Here is an 11,499-nt window from a genome sequence, read left to right as displayed (position 1 = left end):
CTCTCTGATTGGGTGAGTGTTGCATTGGGTGGAGGTCCAGCCTAGATCATCAGACACTCTCCCTCCCCACCAAGGGGAATTCCTGATCCAAAGTCCTCAGTCAGCCCCCCTGAAGGCCAAGCTGCAGGATGCTGAGGTGACCTGAGTCCCTGCTCCTCTCCATCAGTTTACCCATCTGTGACATGGGAATAAAAACCTCTATTCCAGAAGTGATATGAAGACAAAATAGGATATGAAAGAGTTTGAACAAGTACAAATTTCAGGTGGTAGAAACCATTGTGAATGGAGGAAAGCAGTGATTCACAGAATGAGGGTCCCCCCACAATACCAAAACTTCCCCCAAAAGAGTAGAAAAACACTTCAGAGGAAACAAGAGTCTGACTTCAAATAGAGTCAGAGAGGCACCTTTGGGTAAATCTAGACCCACTCCTCACTTTTCAGATGAGGCACCCGAGGCCCGGGGAAGTGTAAGGATACACACAAGGTCACACAGCAAGGCAAAGGTAGAGAGCAATAGGCCAGGAGGGTTCTCTTTCTTGCCATCAATTCCCCAGTGAAGGAGAGATGTCCTTTTGAGGCAGAGCTGAGACAAAGTTGAGGTGAGGGACTTAGAGGAGGCTGGTCTCAACTCAAAGAGAAAGTTTTCTCCCTACAGTGATTTGCCACAACCCAGGGGAAGCAAAAGGCAAGGCCCATGGTCAATCAATCCCATAGTGTCTACCATCTTGCCCTAGGCCCATCCCTGTCCCTCTGATCTGGACCAGGGCCTCCTGCTCCCAGGGCCTGCCAGACTAGTCAGGTCTAGCCACAGTCCTCTTGGGCCGAGGGGAGTGAGTCAGACCACGCTATTCTCTTTCTGGGGAAGGTGAGCCTAGCCCCAAGGAGAACGAAGAGGCTGCTGGGGGCTCAAGGAGAGAGAACCCCTTCTTCATCAGGGATCTGGGGCCAGTGAAGACTGGAGGAGCATGGTGTTTGAAGGTCCTCAAATCTGAATTTGAGTCATAGAAGGCACTGCCATTTCCTGACTTTGGCAATGGTCAAAGTTATATCTCCTTCATGACCCATAGAGAAGAGGCAATATTATCTACCTACAGGGTGGTTCTAGGATTAAATAAAATGAATGAAATAATATTACGCATATATTCAAGGCACTCCATAAATTCCCATTGGCTCATTCAGATGTCAAGGAGCCACCTTGCACTTAAGCTGGGACTATGAGGATGAATGGGACCTCCCCGAGGCAGGTGGAGGTGGGAAGGCCCCAGTACCCGGTACAATGGGAGACTTGCCAGACTGGGGCAGAGGTGGAAGGCCAGCTCAACGGCTGGATCAGCTTGCAGTAGGAGAGGCGACCCATTCGTTTTGTTAGGAGGGTGGAGGGCCACAGGTAGGTGTGTCGGTTTGGCAGTGGCAAGTCGTTTCAGCTGGAGCTCCTTTTGTGTGTGAGGCTGAAGGGACTTTGCGAAGGGAGTAGGCTAGAAACGGCTCTTGAAGGGATTAGGAAAGGACCGAAAGGAAGTAAAGGAAACGAAGTCTTCCCAACCCTCCCGTTTTTTTGGCGAGGGGTATTGCTTTACCTGTCCTGGACTCCATGGGATGGGCGAATCCGGCCGGTAGAGGGCGTAAGAGCCGCGTATCAAGGCGCTCAGGAGGCGGGCATCGAGGAGGGGCCTCGGAGACGGCGGGGGCAGGTGGGGGGGCGAGCCTAGGGTGGGCCGCGGGAAACTTGCGGGCGGGCGGGGGCGTGGCCACGAAGGGTGGAGCACCTGGAGCGCCGTGGGAGGGTCAGAGCCGGACCTGCCGCCGAGGTAAGAGGGGCGGGGCCTTGGGGGCGCGAGAGGCTGGACGCGGTCCGGGGGGCTGTGGGCTTCACCGCGGAGGGCGGGGCGGGGGGGCGGGGCCGGGGCGGGGCGGAGGGGTGGAGCGGGGAGCCGCCGGCGCCCAGGTCCGCCTGCGGCCCCCACGGCTCCCCCTGGCGGCGAGTCCCGCCCCCTTCCCGCGGGAAGAGTGCTGCTGGGCGTACCTGACGGTCGGTGTGTACCAGTTTACGGGTCGGAGGTTGCCATGTTGGGGTCCCTCGGACAGAAGGTGTTACCGCACAGAAGCGTCTGACCCGCAGTGGGTGCGCAGCCTCGGCTGCACGGCGGCAGGGGTTCCGTGCGTCGGAGCGAGTCCCGCGGGGGGCAGCTCAGCCGCTCGTCCAGAGGGGGCCCCCCGGAGGGTCGCTCCGGCCCGCGTGTGCTCCCGCAGTCTTGTTTCTCTCCTTCGACTCCACCCCGATTCCCTCCCCCCCATCCCGATTCCCTTCCTCGCGCGCGCCCGGAGCCCACCCCCTCTTTTGGGCGCGAGGCCCCGCCTCCCGCCCCCTTTCCTCAGCCACAAAGTTTATTTGCAACAAAAGGGAGCGCGGAGCGAGCAGCCAAGAGGGAGGGAGCGGGAGCGGGAGCGGGAGCGGGAGCGGGAGCCGGAGCGGGAGCGGGAGCGCGAGGGGAGGCAGGCGGGCCGGCTGGCGGGCACCGAGCCGAGGAGCGGAGCCCTGGGATCCTGCCCGGGCCGGGCCGGGCCGGGCCGCGATGCTCCGAGCCGCACCCGCCGAGGAGGGGGCCGGTCCCGGGGGTCGGCGCTGAGGCGGGAGGGCCGGCGCTGGATGGAGCGGATGCGGCCCGCGGCCTCGGAAACTTGAGCCGCGGCCGGTAAACCTCTGCTCGGAGTCTGCGTCCTCTCCCCGCAAACCCCTTCACTGCAGCTGCGGAAGCCAGGCCTTCGGAACCCGGCTGCTGCGCTCCTCCGGGGCGGGGGCGGGGGCGCGCAGGGGGGGTTGGCCGCGGCTCCCCGAGGCCGGCCCCCCCGGGGTGAGCGCTGCACCATGGCGGACGGGGCGCCCCGCTCCCCGCTCCATCGCAGCGTCTCGTTCAAGCTGCTGGAACGCTGGAGCGGCGGGCCCGGGCCGAAGGAGGCGGCCTCGGACACCCCCGGGCTGCGGCGCCGCGCCTCGTGCCGGCCGGCCGCGTCGGTCCCGGGCCAGCCCTCCCGGCGCGTGTCCAAACTGGCGTCGGGGCCCCCGGCCGCCCCCGCGCAGCCGCGCCCGCTCCGCAGCCTCTCGCCGTCGGTGCGCCAGCTCTCCCGGCGCTTCGACGCGCCGCGCCCGGACGACGACCACGCCGGGGCCCGAGACGGGGGCGTCTCCCCCGGGGCCGCGGAAGAAGCGGCGGAGGGCGCCGCGCGCGGGGCCTGGCCCAGCGTCACCGAGATGCGCAAGCTCTTTGGGGGCCCGGGCTCCAGGCGGCCCAGCGCCGACTCTGAGGCCTCGGGGACGCCCAGCCCCGACGGCGCAGGGTGGGAGCCCCCGGCTCGCGAACCCCGGCAGCCACCGACGCCACCTCCTCGGACGTGCTTCCCCCTGGCGGGCCTGCGTTCCGCGCGGCCGCTGCCCGGCCCGGGGACCGAGGGGAGGAGGCGGCGGCAGCAGCAGCAGCAGCAGCAGCAGCAGGAGCGGGCGCAGCGTCCGGCGGATGGTTTACATTCTTGGCATAGCTTCTCCCAACCGCAGGCCGGGGCCGGGGCCCGGGCCTCCTGCTCCTGCTCCTCCTCCATCGCCTCCTCCTATCCTGTCAGCCGCGGCCGGGCTGCCAGCTCCAGCGAGGAGGAAGAGGAGGGCCCGCCGCCGCCGCCGCCCGGGGCTCAGAGTCCGGCCTACCACGGAGGCCACTCCTCGGGCAGTGACGAGGACCGAGACGGTGAGGGCGGCCACCGCTGGGGAGGGAGGCCGGGACCCAGGCCTGGAAGCTCCCTCTCGGATAAGAACTGTAGGCCAGACAGTTATGGGTTAAATCTGGGCAGCATGGACTCAGCAGGGGGAGCCAGGAGTCCGGAGCCCCCCAAGTCTCCTAGTGAGGAAGGACCCCCGGAGTGGGGTACTGGCTCACCTCCCGGTGTACCAGGTCCTCAGGAGGGACTCCGGCCCATGTCTGACTCTGGGGGGGCAGCTTTCCGTGTGGCCAAGGTGAGCTTTCCTGCATACCTAGCCAGTCCGGCAGGCTCCCGTGGCAGCAGCCGTTATTCCAGCACAGAGACCCTCAAGGATGAAGACCCATGGGCTAGTCGGGGTTCTGGGGGCTGGGGCATGTATCGCTCCCCTAGCTTTGGAGCTGGAGAAGGGCTTCTCCTAAGGCCCCAGCCTCGACTCCGCACCAAGGGGGCTGTGGGCACCACAAGGGCATTGAGAGATGGAGGACTGGAGTTGGACCAGAGCCGGCAGCGCAAGTCCCTGTCGAATCCAGATATTGCCTCGGAGACCCTGACACTGCTCAGTTTCCTCCGCTCAGATCTCTCAGAGCTGCGAGTCCGAAAGCCCAGTGGGCGCCCCAGTGACCTTGGGAGCAGCCCCTTAGATGGCAGAGACTCACCATCAGCAGGTGGCCCTGGGGCACAACTTGGACCTGTGCCTGCTCCAGCTCCCGCATCACCTGGCACCCGCCCCACACTCAAAGACTTGACGGCCACCCTGCGGAGGGCAAAGTCTTTTACTTGCTCTGAGAAGCCCATGGCCCGACGCCTATGCCGCACCAGTACCCTGAAGCCCAGCTCCTCTGAGCTCCTGCTGGCAGGCCCCAGTGCCGAGGAGGACCCACTGCCCCTCGTTGTCCAGGATCAGTATGTACAGGAGGCCCGTCAGGTGTTTGAGAAGATCCAGCGAATGGGTGCCCAGCAGGATGACGGCAGTGATGTGCCCCCTGGAAGCCCTGACTGGGCGGGAGACGTGACCCAAGGGCAGCGGTCCCAGGAGGAGCTCTCTGGCCCTGAGTCTAGCCTGACAGATGAGGGCATTGGGGCAGACCCTGAGCCTCTGGTTTCAGCCTTTTGCAGCCTGGGTACCACAGGGGTGTGGCGACCCCTTTCCTCATCCTCAGCCCAGACCAACCACCATGGCCCTGGGGCAGAAGATAGTCTGGGAGGATGGGCCCTGGTGTCCCCTGACACCCCTCCCACACCAGGTGCCCTCCGACGGAGACGCAAAGTCCCTCCTTCAGGCCCTGGTGGGACTGAATTGAGCAATGGGGAGGCGGGTGAGGCCTACCGGTCTCTGAGTGACCCAATTCCACAGCGCCACCGGGCCGCCACCTCTGAGGAGCCCTCTGGGTTCTCCGTGGATAGCAACCTTTTAGGCTCGCTGAGCCCCAAGGCAGGGCTTCCAGTGGCCCCAGCTGTGGATGAGGGCTTGACCAGTGGCCACAGTGACTGGTCAGTGGGCAGTGAAGAGAGCAAGGGTTACCAGGAGGTTATTCAGAGTATTGTTCAGGGGCCTGGAGCTTTGGGGCGCGTGGTGGACGACAGGGTTGCTGGCAAAGCCCCCAAGAAGAAATCTCTGAGTGATCCCAGCCGTCGTGGGGAGCTGGCTGGGCCTGGATTTGAAGGCCCTGGTGGGGAGCCCATCCGAGAAGTCGAGCCCATGCTGCCTCCATCTAGCAGTGAGCCCATTCTTGCAGAGCGGCGGGCAGAACCAGAAGAGCCCAGTGCTGCGAGGGGCCGGGCACAGTCTGAGAGGGCCCTACCCAAGACCCGAGCCGCCTCCTCCACTGCCCACCGTGACTTCCACCTTGACCCGAAACTGGCTGATGTCCTGTCCCCACGGCTCATCCGACGGGGTTCCAAGAAGCGCCCAGCCCGGAGCAGTCATCAGGAACTACAGAGAGAGGAAGCCGATGAGGACCAGACTAGCAGCCTGTCTCGGGCCCGACCATCCTCCAAACACGTTCGCCACGCGAGTGTGCCCGCCACCTTCACACCTATTGTGGTGCCTGAGCCACCAACTTCCATTGGCCCCCCCGTGGCTGTGCCAGAGCCTGTGGGCTTCCCTGCCAGAGCCCACTCCACACTGCAGGCCCCATCACTCGAGGATGTCACTAAGCAGTATATGCTGACCCTCCACTCTGGCGAGGTTCCTGCCCCAGTACCAGTGGATATGCCCTGCTTGACTCCTGTTGCACTGCCCTCTGCTGAGGCCAAGCCCCCCGAGACAGCCCGGGCTCCAGATGAGCCTGCCCAGGCCAGCAAGTGCTGCAGCAAGCCACAGGTGGTGAGTGCTTTTTGGGGGGTTCTGGGGGTGGTGGTGCAGAGAAGGGCCAGGAGCGCTGACTTCCAGAGGAGCCTTTTGAGTGTGCTCATTGGGTAGGTGCCCAGATCTGAGGGTGCTTTTCTGGTTCTGGAAGCCCAGGTGGTTTTAAGAGTGTTAATGACACAGGGTTCCCGTTAATGACTCAGGGCCCAAAGGCTGATGGTGCCAATGCCAAAGGTTCTTGCCTGCTTTGAGGTATTCTGGATGATAATTACAAAAGGCTCTATCTAGTCCTTTAGCTGTTTCTCAGGGACTGGTTTTAGAGATTTCTATCTGGTTCTTTTGTATAAATACACAAGGAGGCGTGAAGGTCTTCCTTAAGGTGAGCTGCCCTATTGGCCAGACCCTCACAGGATGTTAGGGCCTGCAGCCCACAGGTGACATAGGTTTGTACTTCCTCATGTGGCTTTCCTATGGCAGATCAAAATGTGGGTTTGTCCCTGAGCCTGGGAGACTCGGAGAGGTTACAGGCATTACTTTATGGAGGAGCAGCAAAGACCCCATGGAGTACTCTGGTGGCCCTGGCCTTTCCCCGTGCCTCAACCTCCCAATCTTTAAAAGCAGGGGGTTGTGGACAAGGTACCTATGGCTCCATCCAGCTGGTGCTGCACAGATTTGGGAGTTCCCAGTTGGAGTTGAAGCACTCTTGATTCTTGAGGTCTGCCAGCACCTCTTCTAATTAGAACGGGGGCTTGTAGGGGAGAGCAGGGACAGAGAAGAGGCCTCCAAAGCTCAGCGGTTGGGGGGGCTGCTTCTGTGGAGCAGGGTGGGGCACCGGTCCCCCATCCTGCCAGTTTTCATCTTTCTCACCCTACCCCCTTCCTGATGACTCTGAAATGCCTCCCCCCTTCCTCTGCCAGACCCCAAGCCCTGGGGACTCAATCTTCCTGAGCACCACCCCCTTCTGCCTTCAGATGTCCCTGGAGTTTGGGCTGTGGGTTCGGGTAGGTTCTAGGTGCCATGATGCCTTGGCATCTGAATTGGAAGCTAGATTCTAGGTTTTGGGTTACAGGCCTAGTATGGAGATGGCTCAGGCTTATTTCAACGTAGGCCTGCACTCCCACTGTGTTCCCTGCCTGTGTGAAGTGTCTGGAAACCCTAAACCCTGGACTAATTTGGTCACTCCCAGTTCCCAGCACTCTCACGGCCCCTCTGAACTCTTTCTTTGTTTCTCTTTCCTTGTCTCTGTTTCCCCCTAGTCCTGGCTCTGGTGTCTCTCACAGAGGCCACAGAGAGAGCCAGGAGGCAGGGAGTGGAGAGAGGGGAAATGTTGGACCTGTCCTTCCTTCTGAGAGCCTGAGAGGACAGCTCAGATGCCCCTAACTCCAGTGCCAGTTGTCTTTGGAACACAGCGGGGGGGAGGGGGGGAGGCCAAGAGCAAGGGGAGCTCCTGCCAGGGGCCCCCTCCCCAACTATCTTCCCCATATAATTATCTCCTGGGGAGCCTTGAAGGCTAAATTAGGGAAGAAGGCAGGAATGAATCAAGGGACTCAGGGAAACTGGCGGGGGGGGGGGGGGGGGGGTGGGGGCAGGGGGTGTGTGTGTGCTCCTAAGAGGCAGCATTGAGACCCAGAGAGGAGGTGGGAGTTTTTGCAGAAGTGGCTTTTGGTCTCCTGCTCTTCATATTATCCCCCTGTCCCATCCAACTTCAGGGAGAAGCTTAGCTCCTGCTACCCCCAAAGGGCTATGAGGTGGGGGCATATCTACCCATAATACAGGTTTCTCCCTGTCCTCTACGGAGCCTCTCTCCAGTCTCAAGCTTAGTCCACTCTAGTCCTCCCACCTTTCTAGGCCCAACTTGATGTTCTCTCTTGCCTCATAGAGGAAAGAACCAATAAATCTATATTTGGAACAGCAGGATTTAAGAGCAGGATCCATCCAGATCCCTGTGTGGCCTAGGATCCATCACATCCCTGCTCTATACCTCACTTTCCCCTTCTGTAAAATGGGGTAATGGTTTCTGTCTGGCAGGCTCTTGTAGGGTGAGTGGGTGGTGCAATCACTCCCTCCCTCCCTGGGGGCAGGAGAGAGGGAAAAAACAGGCTCCACTGCCCCAGCTGCTTCTCAGTGACCAGCCTTGGCCCCTCGTCCCTGTCCCCTACTGGTTCCTGAGCACAGGGCTGAGCACTCTGAGCCTCAGTATCTTGGTGGACTTGAATTGGCTCACCTATCCCCTAACTCCCCAATACCCTCAGAAAGCCTGGAAGTTCTCCCATCTGCTAGCCCAAGTCCCTTCTGCTACCCCCTTCCTTCTGCCTCCAGGAAGATCAGGAAGATGGGGAGCAGCTGTTCACCCCCTCCTTATGGCCTCCATGGAAGAGACAATGTTCCCTTGTTTCGGGCCTGGGGCTCCAGTCACGCTCCCTGGGCTGTGGGTGGAGATGGTATGGTGTGAGCTCCAGAATAAGAAGGGAAGAGAAGAGGCTTTCACACTTTGCTGATGAGGCAGAAACCAGGCTGAACCCAGCAAGGGACTCACAGGAGAGGCCCTGGTGGGGCAGAAATGACCCCTGACCCCAGGCTTTGGGGAGTCCCTCAAACTCAGGTCTCCCCCAGCCCAGAATCTGTATTTGCCCTCTGCATGGTGTATCCCCATTGTGAGAAGGTGGCCTGGGTACTGGGCCTGGCTCAACCTCTGACTCGCTCTGAGACCTGGACAGAGTCATCTTGGGCCTCGATTTCCCCATCTGTACAGTGGGATGTCAAACATCCTGGTCTTTGAAGCTCTGAGGGAGGACAGCCTGCAGAGTGGTCAAGAGAAACAGGAAGTTTGGAGTGTTGCTGGAAGAGAAAGGCAGCTTGTGCAACAGCTGTGAGAACCTAGGAGCCCAGGGAATGAGGAGTAACTTGTGGTCATTTTATTCTCTGAACACCTGCTTGTGTTTCCTCTGGGAGCAGCAGAGCTGTTAGAGCCTCCATGTCCTGCCCCTGCCATGCCCCTTGTCATTTGCACTTAGACCCACAATAGCCTGGATGATCAAACTCTTCTTTCCAGGGCTTCCCCTACCCCGGCCTTAAAGTACAGAATCTTTCTTTTTTTTTTTTTTAAGATTTTTATTTATTTATTCATGATAGAACTAGAAAGAGAGAGAGAGGAGCAGAGACACAGGCAGAGGGAGAAGCAGGCTCCATGCAGGGAGCCCGATGTGGGACTCGATCCCGGGGCCCCAGGATCACGCCCTGGGCCAAAGGCAGGCGCTAAATCGCTGAGCCACCCAGGGATCCCCATAAAGTACAGGATCTAGCCCAGAAACAGGAAATGACTTGTGTCTCAGAATCATAGATGGATCGACTCAGAATTTTAGCATACTGGAATAGTAGTAACAGTGGCTAATATTTATTAAATATCTACTGTTGCCAGACACTCTGAATGTTTCATTCTTCAAATGTGAAAGCTGTGAGAATCTTCCAGGGCTGGATTCTTAGAATTGCTGGCTGGTAGATTCCCACTGAGTCCTAGAATGTCAGTGTCTTAGAGGTGAAGGAGCCCAAGGGATCTTTGTTTCTTGGGATTGACCTGCCATCTAAGTAAGCGGGACAGGGTCAAGGGGGAGCCGAGGAGGTGTCACCTGTATACTTACCCCTCACAGCTTGAACACCTTCCTGGTGGTTAGTTAGTTCACTGGGACCTGAGGGTAGGGTGGAAAGGACTTTGAGACTCAGAAAGGAGAATGCTGGGTCTAAGGTCACACAGCAAGGCAAGGCACAGCCAAGCCCAAGCACCAGCCTCTGCCCCTGCCCCAGCAGACATGCCCACCCCCTGCCCGGCAGCTTGCCCAGGCAGCTCCCTGCCTTGCTGAGGAAGGCCTGGACTGTAGCTCTTCCTCACCTTTCTTCTCTCTGTGTCCCCTTGGCAGGGAACTCATGGGGGCAGGGGTTCTCTCCTTTCCTTACTTGGCTCTTTGCTGTGATTTTTCCATGGAAACTGGTTCTGGGAGGGGAGGCAATTAGGACATTTGGAGTTCTGAGCGATACCAAATATCTATAATTAAACATCTTGTCACCCGGTAGGAGGGTGGGATGGGGAGGACAGGCAGAGGGCTGTCCCTTTCTTTTGTTTATTCCCTGCCTCCCTACTCCTTCCTAAGGGCTCCTCTGGACTATTGGAAGGAGTACAGTCCAGGAACGCCCCCCCCAACCCCCCAGGCACAGAAGCATTAGGGGATGGACCAGAGTTGACTCTGACATTTTTCAGCCGTACATTTCTGGGACCAACTGGGTTTGGGATGCTCTAGGCTGCTGCTAATCCTGTCCCCAGCACTCTCCCAGTGTAGAGATTTGCCTCTCCTGCTTCCTTCCCCTCATCTGTGATCTGAGGCTACACATGCTGCCCTGCATAGGTTTAGAGGCACCCTCTGTATAGCCAGAGAAGAGAGGGAGGGGTTCTAGGAGGAAGGCATTACATGAACAAAGGCTAGGAAGTAGGAAAGACATGGCAGGTTGTGTGTGGTAGGAGTTTCTATCAGAGACTTGGGTGACCCTTGATAGAGCAATGCATTCATCCATTTAACAAATACCTCCTGGGCTCCTAGACACTCCAGGCACTCTCCCAGGTCCTGGGGATACGGTAACAAACAAAACAAAGATCTAACCTCATGGAGTTTTCAGACTAGTGAGGAGACCTGTGTGTAAATGGATCTATTATGTGTCAGGGAGAGGTAGGCGCTAGGGAGCGAAAGAAAGCAGGTTAAGGGAGTAGAGAATGACAGGGAGGGGATAGGCCTGGAGCAAGTGAGCGAGCAAACCAGGTAGCGGTCTGGGTCTCGGTCTGGGTCTCGGGGAGGTCTGGGTCTCGGGGAAAGGACATTCTCGGGGCAGAGAAGAAAAGCAACAGTAAAAGCCCCGAGGTAGAGTGTGTTTGAGAAATTATCCAGAGGACTGTGTGGATGGAGCATGGTAGGAATGAGGTCAGAGATGTAAGGGAGGGTGGGAGTGGATCAGGGTGGAGGCAAATCTCAGAGACCCATAGGAGGACTTCAGCATTTACTTGAAGTGAGATGGGGTAGGCACTTTCGGAAGGTTCTGCGTAGAGCAGTGACCTGATCTGACTTAGACTTTCCTAGGTGTGCTGTAGCTGCTCTGGCAGGGGAGATTGCAGGGGCCCATGGTGGAAGCAGGGATGCCAGTAAGGAAGCCACTGGAATAATCTGGGGGAGAGCTGATGGTGGCTTAGGTTGGGACAGAGGTGGAGTAGTGGCTTTCTGCTGCAACCCAGAGGGTTTTGTGAGGACTGGGACCCCAGCATTCAAGGTGAACACAGCACTGCAGCTCTCATAGCTGGGCTCTCGGAGCTGGGCAGTGTGTGAGGGGTTGATGGGGGCTGGGGAGGAGTTGATAAAGTCCCCAGGGTATAATGGGGCAAGAGGATACACTGACTGCCCCCT

General features: G+C 59.1%; 1 protein-coding gene across 1 annotated transcript in view; it reads left to right on the top strand.

The window, feature by feature from the left end:
• Nucleotides 1-2,851: 2,851 nt before the first annotated feature.
• The window catches only part of ARHGEF17 (Rho guanine nucleotide exchange factor 17), a 58,677-nt gene continuing 50,029 nt past the window's right edge, over nucleotides 2,852-11,499 (top strand). The window contains exon 1 of the mRNA XM_025459092.3: nucleotides 2,852-6,076. Within this exon, the coding sequence (XP_025314877.3) occupies nucleotides 2,867-6,076 (3,210 nt within the window). The 5' untranslated portion in view covers nucleotides 2,852-2,866. The remainder of the gene's footprint in view (nucleotides 6,077-11,499) is intronic.

This window comes from Canis lupus, chromosome 21, assembly GCF_003254725.2.
Source record: "Canis lupus dingo isolate Sandy chromosome 21, ASM325472v2, whole genome shotgun sequence".
In the NCBI taxonomy this organism is placed as follows: domain Eukaryota; kingdom Metazoa; phylum Chordata; class Mammalia; order Carnivora; family Canidae; genus Canis; species Canis lupus.
This window is presented reverse-complemented; position numbering and strand designations above follow the sequence as displayed.